Raw genomic sequence first — 20,087 nt, 5'->3', positions numbered from 1 at the left:
ATACATAAAAAAAGATTGAAGGCACTGGGTCTGTATGAGGAGTGGCGTAGAAAGTAAGAATACCACACTGTACCAGGACCACCAAAAGGGCACTCACCTCTGAGAAAAGGAAACTAGAAAACATTCACTCACCAGCATAGGGAGATAGGGGTAAACCCTGACATAAATCTTGAGTTCTGAGCAGAAAAATTTTCACCTAGAATTGATAACACTGAGTCTAAACCTGAGCAATTTTCACTACTCAAGTGATCCAGGAATTCTCGACAAGAAAAATTAGGCTCTGAGTCAGTAATACCTCTGGGGCACCTAGTAGAAGCAAATACAGTAGAATATAACCTCAAGTTACACTGTACAAAGTTCAATTAAATAAACACTGTGAAAGATATGCTAACAATAATGAACACAAAAAGAAAACACACAAAGAAACAATCAACCATGAGGAAGAGATAGCAAACAGACAAAAACTTCAAATAATAGAACTATTGGATAAAAACTATTTAAAATAGAAGAATTGAAAATATAAGAACAATATTTATGAAAATAGAAAGAGTAAACCTGAAAATATACCAAATAAAGCTTCTAGAAAGGGAAAATCAGTCATTGAAATAAAAAACTTGATGGATTGTTTGAACAGTGGAGACGACAAAGCAGAAGAGATAATTAGTAAACTGCAAAATAGATTTAAGAAAATTACCAAGAAGGCAGGACAGAAAGGTAAGGTGATAAAAAATTTGAAACAATAAGCCAGAAGATAGTAAGAAAAGTTCTTCAAAATGATGAGAGAAAATGATAACCTAGAATTCTATACCCAGCCAAAATACCATAAAAGGTGAGGACAAAATTAATACATTCTCAGACAAACTCTGAAAGAGTTTACAACTAGTGACACTGACTAAAAGAACCTCAAAGGTTTGTTTTTCAGAAGGAAAGTAATTAAAGTTAGAAACAGTGGGATAAAAGATGGAATGACAAGCAACCTATGGCAAACCTAAACACATACTGAAGTTAAAAACCAAAACTTTAAGGGATAAAAAAGTTAGAGACATCTCTGGATAGGAAATAACAATAAGGTATAAGTTAAAGTACATTCTACTCAGGAGATATTGATTAATTCTAGCCTTTGTTAATCAGGTGTACATGATGGGTAATGACAAGAAATTCTGGAAAGATGGCTGTGAAGCAAATTTATTTTAGATCTTTCCAAATCCCCACATAAAAACAGAGAAACTAGATAATACCAAAACAAACAAACAAAAGGCCCATGAACAACATTTATGATAAAAGTAGATAAACAGGTAACCCACAAAGTAAAACAGAAGGCAAATCAAGTGCCACAGAGCTGTGATGTACCGGCATCTACTATATGGTAAGAAGCAGAGAAGCAATAGGGCATCTGAAGCACCCAAAATAGTCAATGAATATTCATGGCGAAGCTTGACAAGCCAATCTGAGACTAGCAGTTGCAACTGGGTGAGTTTTTGCCTACTTCAATAGTGGGTAAGTTAAAAGGGGCCCACGGTGATTCATGTTGATGTTTGGTAGAAACCAACACAATACTGTAAGGCAATTATCCTTCAATTTAAAAACAATTTTTGTTTTAAAAAAAGGGGTCCCTGGATAGTGTGAAAAGGGGTGAAACAGTTTAGCCTCTGTGAACTTTCAACACCCATCCTCCAGGGTTCCTTTCCAGGATAAGACCCCACCCTGGGGAGGAAATGCTGAGCAGGATAAAAGAGAGGAAATGCTGAGTAGAATAAGAGCTGAGCAGGACAGGACAACAGAGACACGGAAAAGTGAGGGCTCAGATAAAAATGGAAGAGGAAAGCCAAGGAATCTCAGAAAGCACAGTATTTGTTTAATATTATGCAAAGGCAATAAAGACTTCATACTAAGTCAGAAAAGTCATTCGAATCAAGACTCCTTCTTTAACAGTACAGACAAACTGTTATTTATGCCAAAACCCGGGGAGTACTGTTTCCATGAGACTTTCTTGAGGAATCTGCAAGAATATGCTTCAGACAACAAAAATTAACTAGAAATATATTAATATATGACTAGCAGTGAGCATAAAACACATAACTTATATAATAAAGTACATTAAAAAGGAGAGTGTAGTATGTGATGGCAGAAAAGTATTTACTACAGCAAGGTATTAAGTAACACTACTTAAGTATTTAAGGAGATGAAGAAAACTCCTTCCTCCTCTCTCCCTTGCTCACTGTGTGCCAGCTCCATAGCATTTTTTCCTTCACAAACTCCTTCCTAGAAGGAGCTAGAAAACTAGAAAGGGTTCATATGGCCAAGGCCTTAGGTGTGCATGTTATTGTACAGAAATTAGGAACAGCTGGAATATTCAGGGCAGGACGTGAAAAGCACTTCCCCAGCAATAGAAAGAAGGTTGGTTGTTTAGAGGGAAGTCAGACCAGAGCAAGGAGAGGAGTTCTGAGCAGTATTTGTGACCCTTGATTTAGCCTCCATACTCTTGAGGGATATGATTTAGTCCTATGAGTAAAGGTGGTGCCTTATAGCAGTCAGAAAGAGACGTGAAGGTAGGAAGCCGAGATCTAGATGGGATGGAACTTTAGAGGGAAAACAACACAAAAGAGCAAAAGCACCCTGGCTAAATTTCCTCTCACAGTCATAGCATTTTTTTAAATTACAAAACAAAGTTTTCTCCCACTGATTACCTTAGTGCTTTGTCAGCTTGAGGTAAACAGCACTGTTTACTAGTCTGACAACCTCGTTTTAAAAATAAAGAGTTGAAATTCAGGCTGAGCATGCCTTGAGAAGTCACACAGCCAGGAAGATCCCCAAAGTCCTTGAGATGGCTATCATGGTGTGATTATGGAGAGGAGGGTTGAGGGCAGGAGGCATCTGAGCTCCTGGGACACAAACCCAACCCTCAGGGCAGAGGCAGGTCTCATTTCCTTCCTAATTCACCTGGAAAGTGGTTATTCATTCCTCTACAAAATGACATGCCCCGGACACTCTCTGGATTCCAGGAATCCTGGACTGAAGTTACCCTGGCACAGAAGTCACAACACTCTTGCTTCGGCATACACCTCAGTTACAAGTACTTTCAACTCACCAAACGCTGAAGGTGGGAAAGGTGACAATTGGGGGGCAATCAAGGGTGATTCCTTCTGTGGAGCAGTGGATGTTGTGAGGGTGGGTGTCAGCTCAGGAGGGACCCCTGTGCGCACTTCTCTTCCCTACGCCACCTTCAGCTAGGTCAGCTGGGTACCTTAAAATCTGCCATGGCAGGACTTTACACCATGGAAAATGGCAAAAGCTACAAATGAGTGGTTTCATTTGTTTGTTTTTTCCTGAGAGTCAGTTATTAAACGTTTACCAGCTTGTCACTGGTCACTGGCGACCATGTTAGTGTGTCTGAGCTTCTGGTGCTCAGAAAGAACCTCTTAATTCTTTAGAGAAGAAACAGCACTGCATCCTGCACAAATAGGTGTTTATTGCTCTGTGAAAGGAATACTTATCACTTCCTATAGTGCTTCAAGTTTTCAAAGTTTCTAATTTATCTTCTGGAAAAAAACATTATCACTGTCAGCCTGAGCCCTGAATCTCATTCATTTTCGCATCCTCAAAGAACTTTACTCCACAAATGAATCCTTCTTTTCTGGCATTCTTTCAACATATATCCATTCCCAAGTGCCACTCCCCACCGTATTTTGATTTTTTTGAAGACCATCTTTCAATACAGCACTGCCCTTCTCTTCAGAGCCAAGACTTTTCAAAGGTGCTTGAATCCTCACCTCCACCCGGGCTCCCACCCACTTCTCCCCACCCCACACTACACTGTTCTAAGGTCATACAAGACAGAGGAACCAAACCATCTGGCACCTCAGCCCTACTCTGACTCAGTGAAACTCCCTCCTCCCTAACCCCCTTGACAATCTGAGGCACATTTTCCTACGGTTTATCTTCTACCTCTATGCCTGCTCCTTCTCCACACACAGGGCTTCTTCTCCTGACCTGAAATATCTGTGTAAATGTGTAGAGGAAACTCACCCAACTGACGGCTAGAGACGTCTGGGGCATCAAGGAATCCCGGGGTGTCAAGGAGGGTGCCTAACTTACAAATTGCTTGAATGTTCCATAAAAAGCTGCTACTTACACAAGTTTTAAAAAATTAAGTGACCCCAAGTTTTCATTCTCCTCTATAAACATTCACAGTTCACTACAGACATGGCCCACAGGGCATTAGCTGCCACCTGCATGCTGCCATCTCCCAATTCTGCTCTCGTCTGTGATCCTAATAAGCTCTAGGTTCTAACACTCAGAAGTCTAAAAGCATCCATCTCCACCTGGATCTTACACACACATACTGCAAATTCAGCACTGCACACCACACCTCTGTTGAACTCCCTCTCACACAGGGCAGGGACCATCAGCAATAAACATAAATCAAATGCCTGAGGCTGCCTGGACTCTTCTTAAACCCTCCACGTAGTCAGAAATGCTGATTCTAGGTCCAAATTTCCCTCAAAACCCTGATCCCTTCTTTAACTCAGGCCCTAATTTCTCATTTATATTGGGGAAAAACCCAAATTGGTCTTCCTGGGTATAATCTTCCATCTCTTTCAATTTATGCCCCAAACCATAATCAGAAAAATATTACTGAAGTACAGAGTGAAACACATCATCCTTCCAACTAAGGCCCCCCATAAATCCCTAATCATCACTTCTAAACCCCCAGGTGGTTATCACAGCACTAAAGATAAAATTGCAACAGAATTCAAAGCTGTTTGTGACCTTCCTTTACTAGTAGTTCTCGTATTCTGCTCAGGTTAAACAACTTTAAGTTCCTGAGAATGTATTTCATTTTCACTGTTTGCCAAAGGTCATCTGTGCTAAGTAGCTTTCTTGGAGTGGCTTCTTCCTGAAGGCTGGGCATGGATGCCCTGTGTTTCCATGGCACCTGACTAATCGTGGTACTTACTATACTGCTGTAACAGTCAACTTGTCAGCTCACTACAAGCTTCTGAAGACACAATGTCTCACTTTTGTACCTGTACTTGGTCTCAGGGAGGCTGGGAGGGGAAGGGGTGACTGAATAAATATTCATAAATCTGAGTCTTAAAAGGGACCTCAGAATTAACTCTGCTTCATCCTCCATATCTTCACTAAATCTGTTACCCTGTTTAACTCCTTTGCTAAATTAATGTCCAGCCTTTTCAATGCCTCTTGTGATAGGGAAATCACTAGTAAACACCGACGCTCAACAAGGCTTCCTACCATACATGTACACAGAGTTCACTACAAGGAACTCATGGCTCACAGTCTGCTGAAAACTTATCCAACAGGAAGTTCAAGCCCCTGCTGTGGCCATGACTGGAAGCTGGCTTCCAGATTCACAGGTCTCAGAAACACTGCATGGCAAAAGGAACACTGGCAGGATGGCTGCTAGAAATGAATCTGGGAAGAAGAACCGTGCACCCAGCAAAGAGGAAGCTCACAGCCCCAGGAGATAGCTGGCACCCAGGGTGGGCCCTTCAACCAAATGGAAAAGCTAAGTCTGCTCAGACTTAAATCCTAGCCAGAAGCAATTTTATCAGTGTTAAACATTTAACCTTTTGGAAAAGAGCTCTTTAAAAACAATCAAGTTGGAACATTTTCTTAGAGTTAAAACAGCTGGGATTTCCCCAAACTCTTGCTGTGCTTTCAATGTTTAGGCTCCAGAAGTGCCACACTGCAAAAAGAGAAGTCTAATGGCACCATTCAGCCCTAATTCCAAGACAGTCTAAAAGAACAGAGGAAATATGATTAGAATCAATGGTTTTATTGAAGGTTAAGGTACTCAAATGTTAACAGGTCATAGGCAAAGGGAAGAAACAGAAGTCTCAGATGCGCTGGTAGAGGAGGGAGGGTACAAACAACTCTGCCCGACAAACATTCCAGATCCAGGGCTTCCATACTTCTCCAAGGCTTGATTTCTCATGGGTCACTTTCCATTCAAAGGATTTTAGGGACCAAATGCAACAGGATTCCTTCAGTTACCAACCAAGAGTCTTTGGGTCTTCTCTCAGGCAAGGCATCCAGTGAAAATAAGATCTAGTTTTCAGATTCCTCTGGAGGATTAAAAAGTCTCTTTCGCATTGCGTTGCCAAGTTCCCTGCTCTTGTTCCTCTTTTCCATGTACTAGAAAATAAAAGGAAGGGGAGAGAAAAGAGACAGCAGATTATGTCACTATTTACATACTAAGCTTATAATATATTCACCAACAAAGATATATTTTAAAGGTGCAAGAGGTTCTTAGGTAGAGTGGGAAAAAAGTAAAAGCAGATTCAAGTTGAAAAAACTGAGTACATGTAAACAGCTGGACATCAAAATCTTTCAGCCATCAGACACAGAAAGAAGCCAAAGAAACAAAAGATTAGTGGCAGAGCACTAACCAGGAGCTCCAGCTTCCGTCCCCTGAGCCCTGACATTCATATCTCTGAGGTACTTACTTGATTTTCTGGGCCAGTAACCTCAAATATAAGGAGTTGGGCTAGATAATCTTTAAGCAGTTTTCTAAGTCTAAAGTTTTGACTCAAGAGTTCTAACATATCTTCTGGAATAGTAGCAATTTTCAAACTTGTTTTTTTCCTCATCGAAGGGCCACTTTAAGTAACAGATGAAGCACCAGGTCTCTTTAACAAAAACATTCCTTTTATCTGTCCTACATTAATTTTCCTGCTAGGGGGAGAAGGGCATATTATTGCTTTAAAAGGTTAAAGAAAAAAATTCTAGAACATGGAGGGATACCTGCTCTGAGAAAAATATTTGATATCTCTCTTCATATCATATGAAGCTTCTAAAATCAGCTTGGAAAGAAGATTCTAAAGTAAGTCTTCAGAAGACAGTACTTTGTAGCCAATAAAACAAGTCATAGAGCAAATTAAAACAGAGCTTATATTAAAATATATGTTATGAACTCTCCAGAAGGAGTCAAGATGGCCCCTGAATTAAAAAAAAAAAAAAAAAAGATACAAAGGGTGACTACTAAGTTATTCACAAAATGCCACCAAACAACGCAGAAACCAAACCAAACAAGTAAGAGGAACAAAAGAGGACACTGCAAAACTAGTAGTATTAGTGATTATTTTAATAAAAAGGACAAAAGCAGCAACACAGCAGCAAAGAGAGGGTCAGAAAGAACTGGCCAGACCTTTTTTCTAGTTAAAAGCTAGAATGAAGTACTTAAATGACACGTGAAGGAAATGGTAGGAGGAGAACATCAGGAGCAGTAAAAGGGAAACTGGGAAGCATTAAAAGCAGAGAGGAAATAAATGGATGGGCACACGTTTGGAGAACTGAAGGATGAAAGAACAGATAGAAAACAATCTATAAATCAGGAAATGAAGCAACATAAAAACCACAGAGAGGACTAGAAAGTAGTCAAGGAGAAAATCTGAAATTTATACAAAAACAAACTGGGACAAAATAAGAATTTAAAATTTAAAGGATTAAATCTACCAACATTCTTCTACCAAATAGTTCCTGACAGCTCAGGACCACCTGGGGGGGAAATTTTCATATGAAGATATAATCACCAAACCAATGACAAAAATCACTAAACTGTGAGGATAAAAAAAATCTAAACTTAGGAAAAAGGCTATCTTACACAACTGCAAGCACGTAAGAAATAAATACCTATACCAAATAAAACAGTATGGGCTTATTTTTCCATAATCTTATTTAAAAAGGAAGACAGCCCTAGGTTTAGCTTCCATACAAATACCCTTTACATATAAAGAAAAAGTGTTTCAAAAATCAGTTTAAAACATGTATACATATACCCATTTGTGCACATGAAGAAAATTATCAGAACTTCAGGAAGCTCTTCAAACAGTAAAGATGCTGTAAAGGGATTCCAGGAAGGAGGGAGGAAAAAAGCCCAAAGTAGAAACCAGGAAAAAATGATTAAAGATAGACGCTGAATGTCTTCAAATATCTAATACCTTTCAATATGAGGCTCATGGGGGGAGAAAGTTCAAAAGTACAGAAAATGAAAATTGGAAGGCAGATTTTTAGTAGTTACATATTTTTAAAGGTTCTGGACATAAAATTTCTGATGAATAAAACAGAAATGGAATTAAATTTCTTTTCAAAGATTTAAAATGCACTCTGTTCAGTCTGCGGTACCTACAAAAAGTCAATAAACTTTGGCTATTTGCCCAAGTCCAAGTCATAACCTAAAGCTGTGTTCAGGAAATGAGTCTTTCCAAACAAGTCAAACTAGATCCCTATGGACTGTATATACTATAATTATAAAGAAATTCCAAATTTTAAAGCTGGAAAGAGCCTAAATCTAGCCTCCTCATGTTATACCAGGAAATTGAGGCCCAGAGTTTTAGTTACCTGCTAGAGCTAAAAGCTGATCAACAATTCTTTCTGCTGTACAGATTCAACTTCTCAAAATTCAACCTTAAAATTCATCCAGAGGAGTTACAGTGATTATTATAAAATACTTGCTTTCATTTATGTACATGCAAAAAAATCAGCAATGTTCCAAAACTGTCCCCAGAAGATGCTTTCATTTCTCCTCTTGACTTTAGGGGAAGACATACCTATAAAGTCAAGTTTTGGTGTTATATGGAAACTTGAAAAAAAAACAACAACTTAATAATGGTATTAATAAATAATATTGCTCCAAAATATTCTTTTCTACTGCTCAACCATTTCCATTCTTTAATGTTTTCCTTACCTCATTCTTCAAGCATTTTCTCATCTCCCGATCAAGATCATTGCAATGACCAAAAAATTTCAGAATGCTGTGCTAAAAGGAAGAAAAGGGGTAAAATATTTCATCCCATGATATGCTAAGGTCTCTGGCTCAGAATTGAAATACTTAATGTGTCACCTTGTCAATGAGCAAACGGCTAATAGTTAATCAAACAGTTAACCCACAAGTACAAAACATACAAATAAATGGGCTTACCCTAGCATTCCTACAAAAAAGGAAGGAATGTTCTATAGGTAGAAATGAAAAATAAAAGACTCTTCTTTGATAGAAGAGAAGCCTATTAACCTGCCAAAACCTCATAATGACCTAGTGAAAAGCATTTTATTATCTAATACCCTTTCTTTAAGGGCATGTTATCCATCCTCTATTACAGAGTGATGTCAAAATGCAGTGTAGCCATATTGACATGACAGTAACTTCCTTCATGAGCAAACACTCCTGTCCCATAGAAGAGTAACCTATGAAATGCTTGGTGCCAAAGCCATTTTCTCATTTGCCCCTATTCAAAATGTCATCAAAATAAATAAAAAACACATAACACTAACATTACACAGCCTGTATGGGCCATATACAAGTCACTAATTCACAATAAAAGGAAATCAATGCTTAATATTCAAAGTCTGTTCTGCTTTGCCATAATTAGTGTGTTTGCACATTGCCATTTTTAAGTGTAGGTCAGAGAGCATGGTGATCTCCTATAATGACATGCCATAAATGTTGAACTTGTAAAATAAGCACTTTTCCCCTTTTCTTTATAATTAAGGATTTCATGGAAACCAGACAACACATAATTAGTAATAGTCATGCTATTAGTAACAGTCATGCTATCTCTTTTTTCCCTGTTTCTTTACCACTTTAAATGTACTTTTCTTGTCCACACTGAATAAATGATCAGAGTTTTTCTGGCAAGGATTTAAGGTTTCCTAGTGATTACCTAATGACCTTTTCAGGATAAATAATTCCTTTGCATAAACTACCTCCTTGACAATACAAAGGGACAATGCTTTTTCATACACCTTCTGGCCAAACAGAAACAATAGACAGGATTAAATTTTTAGAATGTAAGGCAATATTTCATAGTTTACTTTATATTTATTGATATCATCCCATATTCATACATCTTATTTTAAAAATTCAAGACAAAAAAATTTTTTTTTAAATTCAAAATAAAAGCTAATTTATACTCTTAACTTTCACCTCAACATTAAACTCAAATGAGAATAATACTCTGTGATGTTACATGAAAAACAAACCCAAAAATGCCCCAGTGGCAGTGATAAAAGAAATGTCCATGAATGTGGAGGAAAATGGACACATGTGTATGTATGGCTGAGCCTCTTTGCTGTCCACCTGAAACTATCACAATATTGTTAATTGGCTATATTCCAATATAAAATAAAAAGTTGAAAAGTGAAAGAAATGCCCTTGGACTGCACTGCTCTTGTATACACATGGCAGGAGCCTCCAGTGCCTGGTGTCTATTTCTAGAGAGCAAACTGGCAGAGCTCCTGACTGGACAAGTGAATCAACCAGGGTCTGGAGGACAGGGTCCCAGCCACTTGGGACACAGCAGTGAGCATGGTGGGCCTGGGCCCCACTCTCACAGCCCAGAGTCAGAAGGAAGAGACAAAACAGGAAGTGATCACTATACAGCAGCAGTTCTCAAAGTGTAGTCCCAGGACTATTCAAAACCTTTTCAGGAGAAGGTAAAACCTAACTTCCTAATAACTGAGGATCTTATTTGTTTTGTTCACTTTCATTCTCTCACAAGGGTACAGTAGATTTTTCCAGAGGCTACATGACCTGTAATATCACCACAGATTGAGCATAGTGGCACATATGAGAATCCAACTGTATTCTATTAAACCAAACATTAAAAAGAACTGCAAAAATGTAAAAGCAATGTCATTCTTTTCACCCTTTTATTGTTTTGGAAAATAAGGTATTTTTTATGAAAAATAACTATTAATGTGTAATGGTTTGTTATTGTCATTTAAAAATAAATATTTTTCAATTTCTCAGTTTTAACTTCTAATTCAACAAATCTTGACAGATATAGCCCACATAAACAAAAGTTCTTTGGGTCCTCAATAACTCTGAAGAGTGTAAAGGAGTTCTGAGACTAAAAAGTGTGAGAGTAACTATACATAAAGTATTACTGAAGTATAGAGTAATTATACCAAGGGAATCCAGGCGAAGAAAGAAAAGGAAGAGGAAAGGATAAATTAAGCAGAATAAAGCCTGGAGGATGATAAAACCTTATCAAGCAAGTGAGGAGTGGAGACAGTGAGGAAACCTTTAAGTAAAGGGAAAAAGCAAGTACAAAAGCCTAGAAGAGAGAAACAAGCTCCAGTACAACTGCAGACAGAGTGAGCAGGAAGGATGCGGGGTAGGAGGGTGGTCAAGCCCAAGTGTAAGCAGGGCCAGTACATGAAGGCCTCAAAACACAAAGAAATGTAGAATTTATTCTACAGGCAAAGGGAGCCACTAAAGGGGAACAATGATTAAACTTAGGACTGAGAGATCAGTCTAGACGCAATGCAAGTAAATTAAGACAGAAAAGAGGACAGAACAGTCATGGGACCAGGTGGCCCCAGTAAGAGAATGTCAAAATCAACTGTGTTAAGAATAAACAAATAAATCAGTGGAACAGACTAGAGAGCCCAGAGGTAGGCCCATTCACATATGGGCAATTGATTTTTGACAAAAGCACCAAGGTAATTTAGTGGGGAAAGAAAGCTCTTCACCAAGTGGTGCTGGAATAACTGGGTATCCACAGGGAGAGAAATAAACCTTGACTCATACCTCAAAACATACACAAAAATTAATTTGAATCACAGACCTAAATTTCAAAAACTAAAACTATAAAATTTCCAGAAGAAAAAAATAGGAGAGAACTCTTTGCGACCAGGAAATTGACAAAGATCCCTAGAACAAAAAAAAAATAAATAAATAAACAATGAATGAAAAGCCTGGTAAATTATTACAGACTTCATCAAACTTACAAACTCTTTGTAACACATCTTTAAGAAAATAAAAAAGGACGCCACAGGCTGGGAGAAAATATTCACAACACACTTTGTATGTCAAATGATAAAAAGAATTCTTACAATTCAATAACAAGACAAACACCCAATCTTTAAATATAGGCAAAAGACATTATGTGAATGGCCAATAAGTACATGAAAAGATGCCTAAAGTCATCAGCCAGAGGGAAACACAATTTAAAACCAAATAATATACTATTACACATCCACAGAATGGCTAAAGTTAAAAAGACTTACAGTATCAATTCTTAATCTAGATGTATGGCGGAAATAGTTTGCTGAAAGTGTATTGTCATCAACAGCATTCTTTGAAATGCTGTTTCAAAGAATATCGGACTTTACAGGTCATCAACATTCCTTACTACCTCACTTTTGTTCTTAAGATTTTACTCATTTAAATAAGAATCTGATATATCTACAGTTTATGAAGAACATGAAGGAAATAATGCATCATGCAAAGTTAAAAACACAAATGCTTCTTATAACTGTCTCATACACCAAATGTATTTAAAAAAAACACACAAAACTTTGACATCTGTAAATGTCAAATTTAATGTATTGCAAAAACGGGTCTATTTTCTATTTTGGTTTTAAAAATGGAATTTTATTTCCATTCCACTAACCAGGAGGGCATGGCAACCCACTCCAGTATTCTTGCCTGAAGAATCCCCATGGGCAGGGGAGGCTGGCTGGCTACAGTCCATGGGGTCACAAAGAGTCAGACACGACTGAGCGACTAAGCACACAGCAACCATTAAGTAAACCTGCCAAATGAGGCCAGTCATAATTTAAATCTAGTTAACATGTAATTATAAAAAATGTTTCAACTTCCTTTAAGCACATAATGATGGATGTCAAGGAACATGGATTGTAACTACTATGTATCACTTCAGAAGCTCCCTAATAAAATTACTAGGCTTGATTAAGGAAGTAGTTTCTAAAACCAAATAACAAGCATCAACTGCTAATCTTTACTAAGCTAAGACCCATACTAAGACATTATCATTTCCTTCTATTAATGGAGATTTTACATCACTGTATTGTATCTAGGTTTCACTGTTGCTTCAGGGTTATTTTCTGAACTCTTACATTTTTGTGACATTCCTTAAGCAAGTTAATCAAGACGTTGCATTCTTCAGTATGCAAGTGTGGAGATAAGTCAGGATGCATCTTTAGGAGGAGATGGAACACAGCAGAGCAACCTGTGGATACAAGAGTGTCTTGAATATGTGTGACTGTATTTGTTAATGTGATCTAAAATTATTTTCCGTAAGAAATTTCAGTGACCTTTATCAGAAAAGAAAGGTGACCTTAGGCAAATTAAACCTGAGCCTCATCTTCCTATCCAATGACTTAGATCCCGTGGGTTATCAGGAGTATTTAGAGAACATGCAGGTTCAGAAAAAAGCAGACTCAAGACACCCGATCCTCGAAATAGGTGCTTTACCAGAAACAGCTTGCCTATGTTAACAAGCCTGACTTCAATTACTTTTCCCATATTCCTGAAATAGATTAAAACTCATTTTATTCAGGTAAAATCCTACCAATGAAGAGAACTGGCCTATTAACCCTTTTTAAATGTATAAGGGTTAAAGGGCCATTAGTCTCACATTAGTGTGAATTAATATAGACTGCTTTCTTCCTAAGTAACATCTGGCTGAGAAAATCTTAACTAAACCATGAAGAGAAACAAGATGTAGGTGTGGATTTTTTCTCAAATTTAGCAGATCTATCCATAAAATGCAATTATTACAATGAAAACAAAAAGCTAAAAATCCCTGAAATTAGGTTTAATTGGTTCATTCACAAAAAAGAAAATTAGCATCCAAGGTCTAAGATAAAACATTATTTTGAGGTGTTTGCTATAGTTACAGTCACCTATTTCTCTATTCACCCATTTCTCTCTTAAACCAATTCTTTATAACCCAGAAGAGATTACCAAAGGAAAGAACCAATTAACTACTTCAGTCTTTTAAAAGTTCCAAGAAAGAAAACATAGGAGAAATCATGACAGTAGGTTGGGCAAAAGTGAGTGAAGTGAAGTCTCTCAGTCGTGTCCGACTCTTTGCACTCCCATGGACTGTAGCCTACCAGGCTCCCCCATCGATGGGATTTTCCAGGCAAGAGTACTGGAGTGGGTTGCCATTTCCTACTCCAGAGGATCTTCCGGACCCAGGTATCAAACCCAGGTCTCCCGCATTGCAGGTAGACGCTTTACCGTCTGAGCCACCAGGGAAATCCATTAGGTTGGGCAAAGATACATCAAAATCCTTAAAAGAATAAATTGGTTAAAACTTATCAAAATTAAAAACTTTCCATCTTCAAAATTAAGAAAATGAAAAGACAAGTCACCCTTTGGGTGATAATGACATGTTAATGTAGGCTCATCAATTGTAATTAACATACCACTCTTGGAGGATGTTGACTATGGAAGAGAGGCAGGGCATCTGTGGGCAGAGGGGGCCTAGGGGGTCTCTCTGTACTTTCTGCTCAATTTTGCTAGGAACCTAAAACTGCTCTAAAAAATAAAATAGTGTGTAGCTGCTCTACAAGCTACACACTAAAGGAAAATATTTGCAAATCATATATGACAAAGGATTTGCACCTAAAACATATAAAGAAAGTTTTCAAACAATCCAGTGTTTAAAATATACCCCCAAAATGGGCAAAAGATTTAAACAGATATTTCACCAAAGAGGATATAGGAATGGTTATTTAAGCACATGAAAAGATGCTGAACATCACTAGTCACTAGAGAAATGGAAATTTAAACCACAATGAGACACTACATCCAACCAGAATAGCTATAATCAAAAAATTAGACAGTAGCAAGCACTGCTTACAATGTGGTGGAAAGGGATCTTGTACAATGCTACTGCGAAGGTTAAGTAATACAGACACTTTGGAAAACTATTTAGTAGTTTCTTAAGTTAAATATAAACTTAACATATGACCTAGAAATTTCTCTCCTAAGAACACACCCAAGAGAAATGAAAACATATATCCCCACAAAGATTTACATATGAATGTTCATAGCATTATTCATAACAGTCAATACTGGTAACAATCCAAATGTCTAACAACCAAGTACTGGATAAACAAATTTGTGTATCTACTCAATGGGACACTATTTAGCACTAAAAAGGAATAAACTTATGCATGTGCCTACATGGAGGAATCTCAAAAGCACTAAGCTAAATGAAATAAAGTAGACTCAAAAGACAGTACTGTATGATTCTATTTACATGCAACGTCTAGAAAAGGCAATTTTGTAGAGGCAAAAGCTGATCAATGTGGAGGTCCAAAGGTGAGAGTGAGGATTAACTTGCAAATGGCAAAAAGAAAACTTTGGGTGACAAAAATGTTCTAAAATAGGATTGTGGTAATGGTTGCATAATTGTATAAGCTTACTAAAATCACTTAATCCACTTAGAATGGGCAAATTTTACAGTATGTAAATTATGCCTTAATAAAGTTGTGAAAAAAGTTTCAAGAAATTCAAACAGCCTATCCACCTTCTACTCTTGACAAACGAAACCCTTAAAAATGACTAAACAAATAATTGCAGAGAATTATACCTACTACTTCAGATTTCAACTTCTAAAAGTATCAAATCACTGTTCCACTGAGTGACTAATAACCTCAACCCCACCCCCTGCCACACACACAAACATACCACAGCTAAAGATCACAAATCAGGCCATTGTGCCAAGTTAAAATACTTGAGTATTGGAAATGGAAACTGAAAACGCAGCCAAGTTCAAGTTTTGTTTGCCTGTCACTGACTACAATCTTTTAAAATGATATAAATATTCTACCTCAGAAAAAAGAGGTCTCATACAATACAGCAATTTAAGTCATCTAATATTATATCAATATTATACACCTACACTTATATATAGTAAGAGTTATCTGGCTTCTGCCTGGCTTCTTTTTTCTGAAGGAAGATGTACACTGGTTTTAGTCATCTAGAAAATGTCTTTAACATTTTATTTTGTAAGCATATTTAACAAAATATTTTTGCATATATCTATGAACCAGCCCTCAAATGTGTGCTTTTACAGTTCAGAAACAAACTTCTGAGGTACTGAAAAGCCCTCTCTAATTGGCAAAGTAAATACTTAAGAAAACACTTGGGTACTGAGATAAACACACATATGCACATTGTATATAAGCAAAAATATATACCATGGTACATATTTTTTTTCTCCTTCCTTAAAAGTTTACTTCAAATGTGTATGTTACTCTACACACAGCCATGGTGTACTTCTACCTACTTATCTCCCCTTCTACCTACTTATCCTAGATGATATATGAAAATGGTTTCATATATAGTAGTTTCCTTTTCTTGTTCTTTGTGAAAGCTATTATTTAACTTAAAGCTCTAAACACTTATCTTATCCCTTACCTGACAAATTCCTCGTTTTATCAATCATTCCCCTCTTGCCTCTACCCTTTTAGTTAGATATTCTCTTCCTCCCCCTTCCTTCCATCCACCAGCTTTGGCTAACTGTTGGTGCATACGCATATGTACTGGGGTACTCTTGGGTATAATATACAAAGTATAACTATAAAACAATAACATTGTTCTTAGATCACATTTAGATGAATGCTGACACCTTTCAGTAGTCATCTTTAAAAGCCTATTCTAATAACACTATTATAACTCAAGTAAAATTTCATGAAATGAACAAAAGTCAAATATATATTCCATATTCTTATTTTTAAAATTTGTTCAAAGCTGTAACAATATATTATTAGAGTAGAAATAATTTGTTGAATACTTACCATGTGCAGGCACAAGTCTCATAATTCTTCCAATAACTGTAGGAAGCAGGTACCTTTTTAAATTCAGTTAAACCATAAGAAATTGCTTTTTTGTAGGTCAAAATATGTGTTACTCATATTTTCATAGCAAAACTAAGCCCCAGGTCACACAGTAAATAGCAGAGTTACTGCTCAACGTAATCTCTCACCGTGACAGATTTCTCCCACTTTCAAAATAAGAAAGATATGCCTTCCCAGCAGTTTGTGAATGAAATAAATTCAGATAGAAAAAACTACTCCCCAAACAACCTCTGGTTAGCTACAAGTTCAACAGGGACTAATTGCAGGCTGAGGTTCAAAGAAGTCAATGTAATACTATCCTGTATTACTAGAAACAAGAGTATCTGTCCACATCAAGAAAAAGAAAAGTATTATGCTTGTCCTGATCAGCCATGTCCAGAACACTGACAATCTGGATATCCTTGGGGCGAATGCTCAGAAAGGAGACGGCTCTGATATTAGGTTTAAACAGGAAGCCATTCATGAAATTGGGAATATTTACCAACTAAGGGAAATCCACAACAGAGAAAACAGATAAAAAGAACAGCCAGAATAAGTAGGACAAGTAATGGATTTGAAGGGAGAAGATGTGGGTCTGAAGGTAAAAACTGTGGACACAGATATTCACAAATATCACTTTGGCTACTTAATCTGAAACATAAGTTTCTTCTTCCATAAAATGCAATTAGCTCTAGGCCTATATCAAGAGTAAGTGTGACAAATGTATTATCATTAGTATATCTGAAGTGTTGTCACCTGATGAGAAAGGCTGAACTGAACTGACTCTGAGATGTGTCGGAGGACAGGACTGGAAATCAAACTGGAAGTTACATGGGCAGATATCATTTTCCTGGGGCTGTCCAACATTGAAACAAGCTGCTGTGTGACCATTTATCTGGTCTCCTGTGCCCAAGAGACTGGCTAAGTTAAGTAAGGATGTCACAGAGTACATTCTTACATTGCATCCTTAAGTTTTTTCTCAAATCTAAGTTCACAATTAAATTTAAGCCATTTCCAAAAATAAAATTTGCACTCAAAGGATAAATACTTCTTATTGTTAAGAATAGAGAAAACAGTTTCAAAAGGTAGCACCAAGATAATTACAGACACACTGTATTAAAAAAAAAAGTGAAGGAAACATTCATTTGTGGTAAGATTTAGTGTAGGGGTGTTCTAATGAGAAAGAGAGGGATAACTCTATTCAAACAGTTATTATTTAGCTAAACACAAAACTTCAGTTCCATTTTTACACTGGCATTTAGAAAACATCAGAACAGTTTACTTCTCACAATCACAACTGTTCTCTCCCCATGCCAATCCCATCCACTTCCTCAGGTATGCAGATTGATACCAAAACAGTCTACTTGAACTTTTAAAAATGTTCATCTGTGACATCTGATATTTTTATAACTGTCTAATAGGTCCCTGCAAAGCAATCATAACTTTCACTTGGGGGCGAGCTGGGAGGGTCGAAGCAATAGGGAGCTCTCGCTAAAGATACAAAACTTATATTTTATTCACTGCTTCACCTTATTCTACCAAGACTCAGGTAAAATCTAACAAGCAGTCTATGATAGATTTCAACCACCAGGTGGCACAATTTTAGAAGAAAAAAAAAACCCACTGAGCACAAGCAATATATGAACTCTAGTGAAGAAAAGAGAGGAAACATTCTAATAACACATTTCAGCAGATCTATAATCACAAGAAGGAAACCCTATATTTTAATGCCACTAAGGCTTTCTTTAGAGAGATTTTGCTATTGTGTGGCTTCACCAAAAAGAAATTCACACTACAGTTACAATTTCTAATGTCATTTTAAAACAAGGCCAGAAAAGTCTCTTGTTCAGAGCCTAAAGAATCTGTTCTCCAGGAAAAAACTGCTCTCTAAAACATATTTTTTTTAAGTCTAATTTCAGAAAGCTCTGGAATTAGTTAAATTAGTATCTCTCTACTTCAAACTGCACAGTATTGAGCAGAAGTAGCAGACACAACAGGGCACGACCTTCTCCACTCACTTTTTCTTACACAGCTGCAAAATGACCAAATCTAAACAGAGGCTTCTGAGTTGGTGACAAGTGCTCCGAGTACAGACCATGCCCCTACTGCTACTGACAGCAACCTCAGGTCATTTCTTAAGGCATGGGCCCAGCTGTAGCATTCCCTGAACTAGGATTTATCACCACTTTCTTGGTGCTGAGCCCTCTGTCAAACCACCTGAAGTTCAGAGCAAAAAAAAAAAAAAAAAAAACTAGTCCATAACCATCAAAGAACACACAGGCTAGTAGGGGAAGAGATATTCTCCTAAATGCACACAGTATATGCCCAATAAATGTTTCCTGAATGCAGTATTATCACAGATTTGAGCACTGATTCAGACCTTAACATAGTTTTTCTTTTTTAAAAAAGGTGGGAAATGAGGGTCATTTAAAATCAACCAAACATGTGCAGCAGCCTGTATGAACAGGAAAGGAGACACAAGGAGTGTCTTACAACAGAATTCCTTTGTCTTTGCAACCTTCCTTTATGCATTTAAATCAGTACTAGGATTTACTTAACTCTTCACAAACCACTTATTGTGAAACAAGCTCGGTCATCTTTAAACCCGATAAAAGGGATCTGCCTGTCACTTTCCTTGAAAAGTCTACTGATGAGGATCTTACTGGATTCTCACATCGCAGGACGGACTGGTGGAAATTTTCACTGCAGCTGAGAGGCGCCCTAACAGGCTCCCACAAGCAAACCCTGAACTCCTGGATCCCCAAGAGCAATAACAATCATACATCGTAGGGAGCGCTCGCCGTGTCAGACACGCTGTTAAGCGCTTCTCACAACCTAGGCGCTGGATTACACTCATTTCTCAGGCGAGGAAACCGAGGAGGGAGAAGCCTGACCAAGGTCACCAACTTGAGAGTTGTGAGGCAGAGACAATGTCTACCCCGAAGCCTGCTCTCAACTACCAGCGCATCCTCAAAAAATGCCCGAGGGCGGAGAGCTCAAGTCGACCTATACCGCCCCGGGAAACCCAGCGTGGCGGTCCCGACCCCCGAGGCCGGCGGGAAGTCACGGCAGGACGGGACACGACGGGGCGCGACCGTGAGAGGGACCTGAGGGGGGCCCGGTGGGTGTCCCGCGGCCTCCCCGCACAACGCGGCCAGGAAGAGAGCGCGCCCGGACCCCCAAGACTCACCCGACTAGTGGCCACACCCGGAGACCGGAACAGGTATTCACCGGCGAAGACTCTGCGCCTCCAAACGCGAGGCCTGGACGCCGGAGCCGGGCCAGCTCCGCGAGGCTAAGGCAAGGCGCCCTCCACTGCTGACCCTGCTCTGCCAGCCCCCGCCGCTCGCCGCCTCAGGCGCCTGCGCCGCCCTGCCTGGACGAGCCCATTTTCAGGAGTTGTGAGGGGAGGGAGAGCGAGTCCGCCGAGGCGCCGCAGAGCCTAAAATTGAAGGGGAACCGACAAG

The 20,087-nt window shown here is 38.3% G+C and overlaps 1 protein-coding gene across 1 annotated transcript; it reads right to left on the bottom strand.

Annotated features, from left to right (window-relative positions):
* Window positions 1-5,778: 5,778 nt before the first annotated feature.
* CMC2 (C-X9-C motif containing 2) lies at window positions 5,779-20,015 on the bottom strand. The gene is made up of 4 exons (XM_020903708.2): window positions 19,811-20,015; window positions 12,883-12,995; window positions 8,708-8,779; window positions 5,779-6,156 (listed from the first exon to the last, which is right to left on the bottom strand). Exons 2-4 carry the CDS (start codon window positions 12,961-12,963, stop codon window positions 6,070-6,072), a joined length of 240 nt encoding a protein of 79 aa, XP_020759367.1. The 5' UTR covers window positions 12,964-12,995; window positions 19,811-20,015; the 3' UTR covers window positions 5,779-6,069.
* Window positions 20,016-20,087: the final 72 nt, after the last annotated feature.

Source organism: Odocoileus virginianus, chromosome 20 (genome assembly GCF_023699985.2).
Source record: "Odocoileus virginianus isolate 20LAN1187 ecotype Illinois chromosome 20, Ovbor_1.2, whole genome shotgun sequence".
NCBI classification, from domain to species: domain Eukaryota; kingdom Metazoa; phylum Chordata; class Mammalia; order Artiodactyla; family Cervidae; genus Odocoileus; species Odocoileus virginianus.
This window is presented reverse-complemented; position numbering and strand designations above follow the sequence as displayed.